This window comes from Hippoglossus stenolepis, chromosome 6 (genome assembly GCF_022539355.2).
Source record: "Hippoglossus stenolepis isolate QCI-W04-F060 chromosome 6, HSTE1.2, whole genome shotgun sequence".
Taxonomy (NCBI): domain Eukaryota; kingdom Metazoa; phylum Chordata; class Actinopteri; order Pleuronectiformes; family Pleuronectidae; genus Hippoglossus; species Hippoglossus stenolepis.
In genome coordinates, this window is record NC_061488.1 from 25,300,067 (window position 1) to 25,315,990 (window position 15,924).

General features: G+C 42.6%; 1 protein-coding gene across 3 annotated transcripts in view; it reads right to left on the minus strand.

The window, feature by feature from the left end:
• flna (filamin A, alpha (actin binding protein 280)) overlaps positions 1 to 11,347 on the minus strand; it is a 50,001-nt gene extending 38,654 nt beyond the window's left edge. For all 3 annotated transcript variants that reach the window (XM_047340143.1, XM_047340144.1, XM_047340142.1), the window contains exons 1-2: positions 11,093 to 11,347; positions 4,115 to 4,597 (exon numbers count right to left, since the gene is read on the minus strand). In XM_047340143.1, the coding sequence (XP_047196099.1) occupies positions 4,115 to 4,484 (370 nt within the window). In that variant the 5' untranslated portion in view covers positions 4,485 to 4,597; positions 11,093 to 11,347. The remainder of the gene's footprint in view (positions 1 to 4,114; positions 4,598 to 11,092) is intronic.
• Positions 11,348 to 15,924: the final 4,577 nt, after the last annotated feature.

Here is a 15,924-nt window from a genome sequence, read left to right on the forward strand (position 1 = left end):
CTGTTTCGACACAGTGCTCAATCAAGTAAACATAAAGAAGTGTTTTGAAGGGTTTGAAAATATGTGTGGGATGTAGCAGTCAAGGAGTGAACGCCTGCACAAAGAGCACCACAACCAATTAATAAGATGGTCACTAAGTCTTGACGTGCTTTGAGAGTGTTTAAATACACACAGATGCACACACACGTAAGCACAGCTATCCTTATTTACTTTGTATTGACTTCTATTCATTGTGGTCAGCCTAATAAAAACCATATCCCTAACCTTAACCATGACTAGTCCCCCCCGTTTCCACAGTTCACATCTTACCACTTCACTCAACCAGGAACTCAGAAATGATGTTTTGCCTCATAAGAACCGAGCTTTGGTCTCCTTGAGGTCTACTGGTCCTGACAAGGTCAGTGTTTATAATGGAAAGGTCCTAAATAGGTAACAAAAATGAACACACACACACACACGCACACGCGCACGCACACGCACGCACAGACAGACAGACAGACGATGATGCCAGGTGAAATCATTGAGCTTGATCAAACATGGGTGTGATGAACACCGGATATATGCACGTAAGCAATCTCTCCACGTGCACATCAGCAAAGGCCTCACAGAACTCTATGCTAAAAGATAATTGATAAAAAGATCAAAGAAAATCACTAAATGTGCAGGCCCATGCAAACCACATGGTGCGTTTTAGCATTTAGTGACGGTCTACCAGGGAGCCTGGGCCTGTTAATAAGGGCTACAGTCTTTGTCTCTCCCAAGGCTCACTCCACTCCCTGCTAGATGGCAGCCTCGTCACTCCTGACTGAATACATAAAGGTTCTCCTCTGGATTCATCAGTAGTCATGTGACTGGTGCCAGGTCATGTGGGGTTGGTCAGACGTGCAGAAAGTGAGATCCCCTTCTGGGTTGAACCGTCATTAGAGCAAACACTAAACTGCAGCCGGTGAAGGTCAGAGCAGAGTTTCACTGCTGAGATTCGGTATGTTAGTTGTTATTATTCCAACTAACAACCTTCATCTCAGAGACATTAATGACATGTGTCAGGGCGCCAAGATTTAAGCTGGTGGAGCAGACCACAGGTAATGATGCACAGAATTTTTTTTTCTATATTTTTTATTTAAATTGCATTACTGTCGCAGGATTATGACGTACAACAACAATGTTGGCCTGTGGAAAAACCCAGAATAAATTTCAAATGTTTAATATAAACTAAGTAATAATACTTTTATGTCAAAAAGCAGGTTGACTGATGAAAATGTAGAAATAAACTTGTCTGTGGCAGTTTTTGTTGTAATGTGTTGCTCTTCTTACATACTTTACCTCCAAAACTCACAGATTTATCTTGTGCCTCATAAAAAAACTAAAACTAACAAACACTACAACAGACTATTTTAAAATTGCTCTGTGAAAATAGTGGCAAATCTAAATCCGTCAGTATTTATCCTCATGATATTTTTTATAGGAATAAGGAGTAGAATCACCAGAGAGAGACGACTGAGATGTGCTGCTCTCTCTCCTCTCCACTGTTTTTCTTCCTGTCAATGCCACAAGAGCAATGCATGATGGTTTATATACAGTAGCTGAGTAATGTCCAGGAGGTCATTGAGCCTGGCTCATAAAACTGCACAAGTTTTAGGTAAGTTTAAAAGCTTCTACTGAGAGGATTTTTTTTACCTTTGACCAGAGACAAGTTAACGGTTTCCCCTTGTTTCCTGTGTTTAAGCTAAGTTAACAATCTGCTCCACAAATACGAGTGGCACGGATTTGCTCATCAAACTTTTAGCAAGAAAACAAATAACCTTTTTTCCCCAAAATACTTAGCTTTTAACTTTACTTGAAGTTATCTATTAAGCACAAATTCCAAACATTAACTTCTTCAAGCCTCTTAATTGGCTTTAATTTCTTCTATAATTGTAAACTGAAATAACTGGGGTTGGGGGTTGATTGGGGCAAGGCTTTTGAAGATATCACCTCAGGCTCAGAAAGTTTTACACTGCCTACTTTAGTATAAATTACATTATTTATTAATGATTTGCATTTGGAGCCCTTGTCCTTTTCAGACCCTCCACCACCATGGTTGCTTCTTGGGTGGAACAGATTTCTAGTTTGTCTTGAGTAACTCACGATGACAGTGTTACAGTAACTACTGTTGCATATCAATATCTGATATGAGTAAAAGGAGAAATGAAAGAGGTTTATAGACATTAAGATAAAACACAACCCCACCCAGAAAAGTCATCAATAATACTTTTTTTGTTTGAAGTTAAAGTAAAGAAGAACAGAAAAACAGAAATCTTTAAAGCACAGAAAGAAGGCAGGAGTGTGTACATCATGCTATGATGCCAGTTTGGTAACTTGTGGTGAGTGTTGCTGGCTGGGTGTGTCCACTTTCTGAAATGAGAGGAGGAAGTAAAAGAGGAGAGCGGACTCCTCTGTCATCTGCAGATTAAATGACTCAGAAGGAGCAGCTCGGATGAGGGTGAGTCAGCTGGACGCACAGACAGACAGGCAGACAGACAGACAGACAGGCAAACAGACAGACAGACAGACAGACAGGCAAACAGACAGACAGACAGACAGACAGACAGACAGACAGACAGACAGACAGAGATGAGTAGGGAGGCTCATGGTTCCTGGTACTGCATCCTGAATAATACCAGCAGTGCATTTTAAACCCATCAACCAGCTGTCATCAAGATAAGAAAAATGCAGCGAACAGGAATCTCCCTCCTAATATGGAAAATAAAATGTTCCTGAGGTGCACCACATTACAAACTATGTCTTACAGCTTTGTACCTTATATCACCAACCACAACACCGTCTGATGTGATCTGTTCACAGCAGCTCCACCTTCTTCTACCTCTCTGCTGAGATGGAGTTTCATTATGTCTGACCTGGTGTTCAAACGGAGCCGGCGCCTCACCTGTCGGCTGCAGTAAGGAGAGGTAACGTTTGTGTGTGTGTATGAGTGTGTGTGTGTGGAAACCGTGAAGTGAGCAATACATCCCCCAGTGGGATGATAGGAGCTTACTCACATCTGATTCACAGTCACAAACACTGTGTTAACTAAGCTTTTGTCTAAGGGAGAAAAGAGTTGTTGTCTCTCTTCACTCCAGGTGTGTGAGGGGAGTCATTCTCAAATAAAGATTGACTTAAAAGTTATATTAAGTTAATCAAGGAGCCTTGACTGTCTTTCTGAGCCACGTATCTCGCAAAAAACACACCCGACGGCTGTACTTTCCTCGTATTGTACTGCAGCTAAGTGACTTTCATTCACCTTCATTCAGATGCACAACTGCAAAATCATCAGTGTTGTGAGCAGGCAAGCAGCTGCATGTAGGCAAAGCCCATTAAAGCCACTTTTATGTCACAGAGCGTGAGCCAAGTCCTGTCTAATGCTGTGTAGACCCAGCCCACTGCACGACATGAGCACAGACAATAGCCCAGTGTCTCTGTGTGTGTCTGTGTTGGTCTGTGTGTCTGTTCGTGTCTGTGTCTATGTGTGTGTTTGTGTGTGTGTGCAGGATCAGCTCTCCTGTCCTACTAGGCCTGAAGCACATCCCGGCCCACACAGTTTGGCTCGGACCGGCCCAGCCCAGCCCAGCTCAGGCGGCAGGGGAACAGAGAAAGCCTGGGGCCCCTCTGCACAGTCAGACCCCCTCCTCCCAAAACAACCCGCCTCAAATCTGGACAGCCAGAGACAAAAGCTCAGCGGCCCTGGACACCGGGGGAAACGCCTGCTCACACAGTAATCTTACCAACACTGGAAACTTTACTATAGACTTCTCTTGCACTTCTTCACAGTAATTAACTGTGGAGTGTTTTTTCAACACTTTTTCTTCACAGGGCGACCGATTTCTTTCTTCTCACTGGGCAGTGGACATGCTCAACTTTCTTGTGTCGCACACCCTGCAGGTCCGCACACATGCACGGTTCTTTAAAGTAGACACTGCGGTCCAGTACAGCTGCTGCGTTCATTTCTCCATGAAAATGAACCATGAGTCAACACAGCCCAGGAGAGAAGCAGAGGACAGGCCACCTGAGTGGAGGTGGAGAAGCATATAGACTATAGGCATCCATTCATTACAACCCAGCAGTGTGTCTGACCCACCTATGGACACCAGCTTGATGTTCTCCTTGTCCAGGAACTCCAGAGCCACCGACACGTTCTCCAGCTGCATCTGGCGGAAGGTGGGCCTCTGGTTGTACTTTCTGAACATCTTCTTCTGGGACAGCACCTCCAGGAGCCCGATGAGCCGCAGCCCGTCGCTCAGGTCCGTCTGCAGGTTGCCGAGGCGCTTGTTGACGCATTTCAGATGCTCGTTGCACCAGCGGGTGAAGGTGTTCTGCTGGATCTTCTTCCACGGCGCATCCTCGGCCAGGTCCTTCTCCGTCGCGGGCATTTCTGCGTCCTTGTCCGTGGAGACAGCGTTGGGAGCGGGCGCAGCGCTCTGGTGGAGCCGGGGGTGGGAACCACTCATTTTTATCGTCTCGGCTGTCTCTCGGTTCGCTGCCTTTTTTTTCTGGGTGGAGTCTGCTCAACTTTGTGTGGCCGCTCCCTCTCTCTCTCTCTCCCTCGCTCTCTAGCTTGAGTCTGCGAGAAAAGAGAAAGAAAAGAGTTAACTTGAGAGGTTATATATATAAATATATGCAAAGCATGCTGTAAGCATTACAGCAACAAAACGAACGTTGTGCTTTTACTTCGAAGAAAACTTGCTAAAGAGGAAGTGATTCCATGAATGTTGCTGCCATGACACAAATCAGCTTCAGGCTCATTGAAAACAGACCTATTCAATTATTCTCTGACCTTGATTGTCACAGTGTGTTATAGGAAATCTCTATTTGTCTGGCAGACACAAACAAGGTCAGTAGCATTGTGAAAATATTTGATCAGCATTAGTTTTTCATTCCCAGTCCTGATTTATCCCTGATCACCTGGTGATGCTATCTCCTTCATTCCATCATGGGTCACAGTTAATGCTGAAGCCACTGGAGAAACAAAGTGATACAGATGACACGTGTGTGCACACACACATATATGACGAGTCTGACCTGAGCTCTCTGTGTGCTAACACCCTATTTCAAGAACAGTGTGACAGAGATAAAAGGGTCATGTTCAGGGTCCCTGTGAGCAAATTATGCTGATGCTCATGGGTCCCTGCAGGCATCAGTGTAATACAGTAAATATGTGAGCTGTCCACTGGGACATGCATGTCAGTGACTCCTCACAGTGTCAGAGTTATGTTTGTTTGTGTCTGCTGATCTGCCTCTTGCAGCATCGTTCAAGTTCTCTTTCCTGTCAATTTACATGCAGCCAATGTGACATTGGGTGCATATATTTTCACTGTTTGCAGGCTAAATTTCTGCTCTCGACTGGGTGAACGTGTGTGTTTGTGTGATGTCACTGTGCTGTGTGTGCACTGCAGCCTTATCTTTAAAGGGGTTACAGACAGCGAGTGTCTAGACACCAGCCGTATCCACCTCCTCTGTTTGTCTGCGCTGTACTGACCAAACAGCCAGATGAGATCACACACCAAATATGCACTATATGATGCATTAATGACAGCCTGAGTGTTTTATAGCAGCAGGCAGTTTCAGAAAAAGGAAACAATGGCACTGGTGGGCCGATTCATTAGGAAAAATGCTTTATTTTCACTTTAAGCATTTAAAGAGAAGCTTTCTCATGTGTACATCTCTCCCCAGGTTAGACACAGAGAATGAGAGACACAGCAAGGAGATAAGGAGGGGCTGAGGCAGCAAATATTATAATCCAGAAGTCCTGAAAATGTTCTCACTGTCATTTTCTGATAGAGGACTTAACCGGTTACAAAACAGAGATCACAACTAGAAAGATGACAATATGACCAAATTATGATTATGCCTCACAGCTAGAAGGTTCCAGGTTGGAATCCTGGTTCAACCAGGATATTTCTGTGTGGAGTTTGCATGTATGTCTGTATGTTAACCCCTGTGATACCCGGACCTGTCCAGGTCCAACCTCACCCCTCGCCTAATGTCAGCTGGGATCAGCTCCGGCTTCTCCTGCGACCCTCAAAAAGGACAAGTATAGACAATGGATGGGTGGATATGATTATGTTGCCACACTATTTTTCAATGGAAGCAGTAGTTTTCATTTTCGTGCAGCTGCTGTAGTGGTTGGAGATTTATCTCAGAATATGAAAAGTGAATGCCAGGAACACACGTCATAAAAAGAAATGCAGCATGATAGAATACTGAAAACTGAGTTATAGAAGCTAATGAACCGGAGGCTGGCTGAGACATGATGTTATAAATTTGGCTTTTTATTGAGTTGCATTATGGGATTTGTAGGATCCTGCATTTTTCAAGCTTGACTCATACTAGGAATGAAAAATCTGGACATCTTGACCTCTGCTGCTTCAATTTGAACATTCTTTGTGTTTAATCTGTCTGAAAGTGCCACAGTGAATCAATCAAATTCAATAAAATTGTATTCACAAATTACAATTTGTCTCATAGGGCAACATCTTCTGTCCTTAACCCTCAACAAGAGTAAGGAATAACTACTGAAAAACTCTATTAACAGGAAAAACGTAGAAACCTCAGATAGAGCCACATGTGAGGGATCCCTCTCCCAGGATGGACAGAAGTGCAATAGATGATGTGTGTAGCTGAACACATCAACAAAATGAGAGGAAACAGTTTTTAACATAATGAAAAGATAAAATGTCTGATAGAATTGAAGGGAGCATTAATGCCAATTGAAATGGAGGAGTTATTACCAGTAATGGTAGAATATGTGAGCAGGCATATTGTTATTGTATATCAAGCAATCACTGGATAAAATTCACAAATCACAACAACACACATACACAAGTTGACATCTTCGGATGGATTTTATGTCTGTCTGTAACAGAGCAGCAGGGGCTGTAAACACAGAGGGAGAGATGTGACTCTGCAGCTTTTGACTAAATAAGGAGCTCAGTGCCAGGAGCCACAGTGTGGCCAGCGGCCATCAAGAATGCTTTGCCTCAGTGTGTGTGTGTGTGTGTGTGTGTGTGTGTGTGTGTGTGTGTGTGTGTGTGTGTGTGTGTGTGTGTGTGTGTGTGTGTGTTTGTGTGTGTCTGGTCAAGGGAGAATCTGAAGAATGCCCCTCACCCTGGAACTCCCAGCCTTAATAATGGCCCAATAAAAGACACACACACACATATAAAGTATATATCTGGCACTGTATGCTTTTACGTACACTGTGCCATTTAAAACAATAGAACAATAGATTTAGAAAGTTCCATCTAGGTGTGTAATTTGCTCCATTTTACAACTTTCATTACATATAAACTTGTCACAAACATTTACAGGCTTTGGCCACAATAAAAGTATAAAACTTAAGAAGACCCTGGCTAGAGATTATGCAGAGCAGGAGAGCAGAGCAGATTTAAAAACAGCAGCAGAATTCATTGAGGGAAATTGAGGCATTTACGACAGACAGCTTTAAGCTTCAAACTGATGGACACACTGAAAGAGAAATGTTTTCAGGCCCCCTCCTCCACCTAAAGCTCATGCTCAACTTCAAAAAGCAGAATGTTGCCTGGACTGAGTGAGAGCTGGTGAAACATTCACTGAGTGGAGGCCTATTGTTTCACTGGAATTCGCCAAATAAACAGGAGACAAAACACAGGGCGGGGAGAGACAGACCAAGACACATTTACATGTCTCACAGTCTGAAGACTTAGCAACCTCTCTGATTTGTCATGTGCCTCCCTCTAGTGTATATTCATGGCACTACAGTTTTCAGCTTCTCCTGCTTCACGTCCCCCCTAGCCTGTCCTTTTCTAAATTTGTCCACTTCTTCCTTATTTCTCCTTCAGTCTTCTTTCCTGTCTCTGTAATCTGGACTCACTCCTGACATCTTCACAACTCTTACTTAATAATTAAGTTCACATGTTGTGTTTTATTTATAAATCCTCTCTGACATGTTTTCACATATCTTCATCAAATGTCAGTTGATGTGTAGATGTTTGCATTTATTTGAGGTAAAGGGAGTTTGACACTGACTTGTCAGGATATTTCATTTCATAGTGGGGACATCCTATAAACTTGTGGCTAAGATTAACAATTATACATAAACTAAGTATTGTGTTGATATATACTGTATGTACTGTATACAGTATATTTATACATTTTACATGCAAAATACATCAGGAGCTTATCAAATATGATACAGTGGTGCACTATCAAACAAAGCAGTAATGTACTCAGTTTCTAAACCTGGCCGCATCAACAACATTAAGTAATGATATATACTAAAACAATACATTACATACATTTTTTTGAACCTTTAGTGCATTTGGCTCCAAATAGCATTTTTAATGAAGGACCCTTACTATTTAGACAATGGGGTTTCAACCAGGATTTGAATATTTCTCCCATTACTAATAAAAAATACATTAGTAAGATACATAAATGATACTTAAACCAACAAAAGTTGGTTTAATTGGGTTTAAAAGTGGAGCTCTCCAAAATCCTCAAGGTCCCGACTGCAAACACCAAATCCAGTGGTGAGCTGTGTAATAAAGCTTAATCCTGTTATAACTGTAATTTTACATTTTGCTGACACATTGAACCAAAGCTGACAATGAGTGCAACAGTAGCATAAGCTGTCAATATCCTGGATCAACAGAATCACATGGCACCCGAAGAGGGGGAGCTTCATGACGCTGCATTATGACAAATCAGATCAACTAAATATGAATATTAATAAATGAATATGAACATTAAAAGGGCTAACAGCCTGTGGTGCATATAAAATAATATATTAGACACGATTAGATAAATTTAGGTGATTGTTGAGATCAATGTGAGCTTCACAGCGTCTCCTGCCAATGATGCATCTATCATGACAGCATCATGGTTTCTCACCATCACTCGCCACACCCAGTCAGCTGCAAGTCGTGCACAGCAGAACTCAGCAAAGGAAGTTAGGTTGATGTACGCTGCAGCCAGGCAACACCAAAACCACATGACACACACACACACACAACAGAGTCGTGTGGAGAGAGCAGAAGTCAGACACACTGATTACAGCACAGTGAAGGCTTTCTCCTTAGTGTGTGTGTGTGTGTGTGTGTGTGCTGTGCGTGCGTGCGCGTGCGTGCGTGCGTGCGTGCGTGCGTGCGTGAGTGCGTGTGCGCGTGCGTGTGTGTGTGTGTGTGTGTGTGGCACTTAGTGAGTGAAAGTAGGCCAAGACGTGTCAAATAAGGACAGGTTTGGTCTACATTTTTTTCTCTCTATATGCCAGCATAGCCTCCTTTTCTTTTTCTCCTCATCACCTCTTCATTATAAAGGTGATGTGAAAACATGAAGCTACAACAAGCCCAAATCTAAATCTCTCCCGAGTTTTTGGCCAAACCTACAGAGTCATTTGTAAGAGTCACTTGCAGTAACCAGCAGAACTCCTTTAATCTGAAAAAACACTTTTCTCAGCAGTGCTTTCAATGAGCAATGTTCAGGAATGTTATGATGTCAGTGTGAAATTATTGATGTAGAAAATCAAAGAGGCACATTCCAGCCTTTCAGTCTCATCACCAAAGTTGTTTAAAAGAAAGGAGAAACATAGTTTGACTTGGGCCAACTTATTGCAACCAGGTTTAGGACTGTGTTAAAAACTTGCACACCACTTAGACAACAGCGGTCCCATCTCAGATTAAACATACTCAAACTGGATTTAACACAATTCTTGAAACTGCTCTTAACTCTCAAGCTCACAAATTCAGTTTTTTTTTGGGGGGGGGGGGTTCATCTCCTGATGATGTATCAATCAAAAAAGATTACCTCTACCCAGCCCACCTATATATTGTACCAAAAGGGTTTAAAAACACAAATATGCAGATTTTTAAGGACCTTTCATTAGGTGAAACATATGGATTAACAAGCTCCATGGTGTACACAAAATACACCTGTGTCCATCATTGTCTGAGCGTTTTACAACAACAACAACAAAAGTAATATATCTATTATTTATATACAGTATGTTCTGCTTCATCCATCTTACATAAAAACATAAGAATGTGTGTGTGCGCGCGTATGTGTGGGCAAGATATCATGTTATGGGTACCTAAATCACAGTCATATGCAATAATAATATGGGGACGGGTCTTCCTTATGTAAATCGTTACACTTTAAGGTGGAGACATGTTTTAAGGGTAGGATAAGGTTGAGGTTAGGTTTAGGTTTAGGTTAGGTTCAGGTTTAGCCAAGGATGGTGCTGTGAATCAAACTCCTCCACAGCTATTTTTGAGCATAGGGAGCCTGTGACCCAAGAATTTCATTGCCAGCGACTGCTGTTGTGCACATGATAAATAAAGTCTTGAATCTTGAATCAGTCAAGAGAGACAGGACTACACATGTCATTCATATTGCGCATATCTTTTTTCTAGTGTTTATAATATCTTTATACTGTTCCCTTTATTTAATTTTATATTTATGTTTTTATATCAATGCTTATGCAATAACACATTACAGCAAATACCTTGTATGTGTAAACCTGCTTGGCAATAACCTCTCTCTCTGCTTCCCTTTCAAATTAAGACCCTGTGATAAATATAATGAGTGAGGAGCAGAGGAGGTGAACTATGTGCAGACGTGAGGACCAGGTGGACCTCCTGCTCTTGTGAGACCCGCTCTCGGCGGCGGGGGGCGCAAGTGGCCACCACTGCCCCCCAGAGTGAAGATCTGCAGTCAGTGTCCGTGTATTACCTTATTTGGTGTGGAGACCCTAAATGTAAAGGAGATGCTGCTGCTGCTGCTGTGATGCTCATAAACAACGTGTAGGAACAAGGTGATGCGCTCCAGGTGACGGAGTCAAACAGTCACACTACAAGAAAAGACGCAACAGTGTAAAGCAGGGTGGAGAAGTTAGTGGTGCTTCAACCCGGCGAGACCCTCCGGTACCTCATCTCTGTCAGTGCGCTCCCTGCGCTCCAAGCACACTCCAAACGCACGGCCAGACAGTCAACCTCACAGCACACTCTGTCAATCTTTAGAAAGGTGAAGGACAAGTGTCCCAGAAACAAGCATCATCCGTGTCCCTCACGACGGGACAGACTCTTACCTGTGTTGCAGACTGTGATCCTGGACTCTCCGCCGTCTCTCTGCTCAGTGCGCACAGCAGCTCTCACGGGTTGTGTGTGTGTGCGTGTGTGTGTGTGCTGCACCGAGGTCCCGGACCTCCCTCCCCACAAACAGTCCCAGTGGGGGGAAATGGGTGTATTGCTTGTGCCGGGTGGCGTAAAGGAAGGAAAGAGATAGTCCCTCCGCTCTGTAGCTCTTTTCTACCTCTGCGTCTCCTCGATCCCCCTCTCTCTCTGAGAGCCTTAATTGGTAAACGGCTAAAGAATCGGAGGTGCTGGGGGTGTTCCTCTCTCTGTGCCTCCTCTTTACCAAAATATGGGTGACGCCATGACCGCGCCTTAGGGATTGTAAAGGTATGATGTCACCGGCCCACGAAGTGCACCTATTTCTCCATCTCCTTTTTTTTAAATCTTAAACTGGGGGTAGTGTCTCCCAGTGTGTGTGTGTGTGTGTGTGTGTGTGTGTGTGTGTGTGTGTGTGTGTGTGTGTGTGTGCGTGTGTGCGTGTGCGTGTGTGTGTGCGCGTGTGCATCTTTCTATAGTTAAGAGGGCCAATTTTGGTACAATACCATCATTGTGAGGACATTTTGGCCGATCCTCACAACTTTAATGGCTTGTTTGAGGGTTAAGACTTGGTTTTAGGGTTAGGGTTAAAATTTGGTTTAGGTTAGGGTTAAGGTAAGGCTAGGGTTAGGTATTTAGTTGTGATGGTTAAGGTTAGGGTAAGGGGCTAGGGAATGTATTATGTCAATGAGTGTCCTCACAACTATAGAGAGACGTGTGTGTGTGTGTGTGTGTGTGTGTGTGTGTGTGTGTGTGTGTGTGTGTGTGTGTGTGTGTGTGTGTGTGTGTGTGTGTGTGTCTGTGTGTATGTGATAATTTTTCAGCCATGTCCCAAATGGGTTAAGACTTGATTTAATTGGGTCAGTGGTTTAGGTTAGGGTTAGGATAAGGTTACAGTAAGGATAGGGTTAAATTAGGGTTAGAGCAAGTATGTACATAGGGGAGTAGTATGTACAAGCATCCATGTACTGTCCTTAAAAGTGATCTGTGACAAAGGCTCCATCCACTTTACTACGTTTTTGTTTGAAAAGGCATCAACTCTGCTATGGATTTGCCTGGCGTTCACACTACTGCAGAGTGAAACGCTGCCGACCGCATTTGAGACTCTGGGACAGTGTTTAAGTTAGGATGGGCAGAAAGATGTTTTGAAACAATGACAGACAAAGTTGTGTTTCTCCCTGCTGATTGGGTCTTTTTGGTCATGACAAAGCCTTCGCTGATTCGTCAGGCTTATTTCACATGACCCTCTTCTGGAAGAAAACAACTGGCATTTGCTAACAGCTGTTAAATTCTGTATTTTATAATGTTCCAACTGTTTACATGAGTAGGAGACAAATCATTTTTTGATCAATCTGCTACAATTCCTGTGTCCAGCAGGACCTGAGCAGGACGTGCAGGCCCAGTGTTATGTGTTTTCAGGCAAATTAATATGGACGGGGATTCAAATTAATACAGAGCCAAAACGCTTGTGTGGACAGATATTGTTTTGGAAACACTGTTTTAACTAAAACAATGTCTGTATGGATGTAGCCAAGGTGTGTTTGTGCGTGTGTGTAGATATCTTTATGAGGGCATTTTGCTTGTCCACACTTTCTGACCCACTTTCAGTGTGCTGTTTGAGGGTTAAGACTTGATTTTGGTTTTTAGTGAATAATGTTTAGGTTAGGGTTGAGGAGGGGTAAGGAATTTAGTTCTGATGTTTAAGGTTAGGGTAAGGGGCTAGGGAATGCATTATGCCAATGCAAGGCCGTAGTCATGAAGTGAACATTGGGGGGGAACAAAATCTGACCATAATTAAACATTGGAGGGGATGTGTCCCCCCCAATGTCTATTATGCTTACACCCTGTGCCAATGAGTGTCCTCACTAACATAAAAGTACAAAACTGTGTGTGTGTGTGTGTGTGTGTGTGTGTGTGTGTGTGTGTGTGTGTGTGTGTGTGTGTGTGTGTGTGTGTGTGTGTGTGTGTGTGTGTTATCCAGCTATTACATGTTGTGGGTACCTAAACCTGTTTCCAGACACAAAGCATGTCCCCATAATGTAAATCATTATAGGTTAGGACATGTATTAATGTCAGGGTAATGAATGCAATAATATGAATCCAAGTCTATGTAGTGTCCTCAAAAATGACAACATGTGTATGTTTGTTTGTGTGAGAGACAGATGGAGAGAAAGAGGGAGAGAGAGTTTGTCCCCTCTTTCCTGTTATCTGTTATTGTTCAGGCAAACTAGTTCACAACATGGGGAGTTGTGTTTCTCCCTGTCAAACCCTGCTCTGACTCAACATGGTGGAGGGAGGTGCATGTGTGTGTGTGTGTGCATGTGTGTTTGTGTGTGTGCATGTGTGTTTGTGGGTGTGCTTGTGCGTGTGCGTGTGTATGTGCATGAGTGCTCTCCAGCTAAGCATTGGCTCAGGAAACAAGAATGTTCGGCCTCTGCTGTGCCCTCTACTTACAGTTCATCAGTCTGGTGGGAGGATGGAGGGAGGAGAGGGGAGGCAGTGGGGGAGGAGGAGGTGGAAGCAGAGATGTTTGGGAGGTTTAAGTGAGAGTGGAGGAGAAATGCAAAGACATTGCAGATGGAAGAATTGAGGAAGACAAGACTGTGTAGTGAAATAACTTCCCGTAAGTACTTGTTACATCATGCACCACAGGACACTTCATGGTGTTCACCATTTTGGTTTCACCAGAGCCTGTAATTTGTATGAGGGTGGAATTTAGTTATTAATGCCACCATGACCCACTAGCAGCTGCTACATCAGCTAGATTTATATTAGCTTTCAAACATTATGGTCCTTCTGCTACTCCCTTAGGTGGTTATTCATCTTCCTGAGGCGACATCAACTCATCAACTCTGCTACAGATACAACTGGCTTGGAAACACTGCTGAGATTTCCTTTATTTCTGTTGAGGGTTAAGGGCAGAGGACACACCTTGTTAAGCCCTATGAGACAAATTGTGATTTGTGAATATGGGCTATACAAATAAAATTTGATTGATTGACTGTTTTAGTTTGAAAACTCCAGGACAGTGTTTTAGTCTGGACGAGCAGAAACTGAGATATTTGGAAATTATAACGCTGCTGATTGGTTTGCTAAAATCGTTGATTCATCAGGCTCCTATCATATGACCCTCTTCCAGGAGAAAACAACTTGCATTGGCCTTGGCTACCAGTGTACGATGCAACATGGATAATCAGTTACAAGTGTTGCTGACCCTGTTGTCTTTGCTAACAGCAGTTAAATTCTGTATTTTACAATCATACAACTGTTTACATGTGTAGGAGACAAGCTGTTATTTGAGCAAACTGTGACAATTCTGTAACTAATAACCAAATGCTTCCCGGCAGGGACATACATGCCCTGTGTATGAAAGTGGTTACAGATGGGGACTTAAACTGATACGGAGCTAAAACACTTGTGTGGACAGAAATCATTTTAGTTCAAAAACACTGTTGGTGTCCAGTGTCCTGTCACAATCAGTTATACATCATTAAAAGACTAGTCAGTATCCATTAGCTGAGCGCCAGCGTATTATGGCCAAAATGGCCTCACCATAAGCAAAACTAAGGTATTTCTTCTTTTCAATTCTGATAAAGGGTGAATTTAGGTAATCTGGGCCATTTTTTGCAAATGTGACTTCTGCGACTTAATCCGATATCTGTTTTATTCATTAGATCAACATATTATACCTTTCTGTAAAAGATGTTTTCTAACCACACCAGGAGAAAGAATGGAAATATCTGTGAGCATGGAGGTGGCTCAGTGAGCACCTCCAAGTGAACCAGGGCCAGGGGATTGGCACAGCTGAGATTAGTCTCCCTGGATTCAAAAGGCAGCAGCTAAGCTACCAGAGGAAAAGCACATAGGAAGGAAACACGCAAGAGGAACTCACGGGAGACACACATGGATGACTGGAGAGGAGACAGACACACATACAGAGCCCAATATAACCATTTTTAAACAATGGTTTTAGTCACATTATATACTGTATAATGACTAAGAAAATGTATTATATTAATAGAAAATTAATTTATTAATATTATTATGTTAACATCTTTTTTTTCATAAAGAACCCTAGAATAAAGAAAGAAACTTAAATATTCATTTAAAACATTCTATTTAAGATGTATCACATTTGAAAAAATCTATTAAAATTCAATCAACAGCAAGTAGAAATAACAATAAACAATTATTAAATTCAGTAATTCTATTGGGGCTACTCTGGGAACCAACAGTCCTGGCAGGTGAGAGACCATCATCATCAATGATCACCCCATTGTCTTCTCAACATGTTTGGTGAAACCAATGGCTGCAGACCACAGGACAGACACTCTTCTGTGCTGTTGTATCATCTGTGTCCTAGAGAGCAAACTGATTGCTAGTTATCAGTTTAAACAGACAGGTACAGACTGTATTTACCATTAACTCCTGTGTGTCAACTGCAGATCATAAGCTCTCTCTCTTTAGTCTCTTATTTACTTCAGGATGTCTTTAAATGCATATTTTCCCATTTAGAGAATTATAATGTCCTAGATAACCCAAAGTATGCTTAGGGACAGCTAAAAATGTTTGGGGAAAAAAACACATTTTAAACAACTCAACGCACATTTTGTTGCTTGAATACATCACAAACACAATTTGATAACAATTAGGAACATTGCCTAATTTATGACAAATTATATCCTTAACATTATACCATGCTTTACCCCGCCCCTTTCGGTGACATCACCCCCATGAAGTCATGACTTCA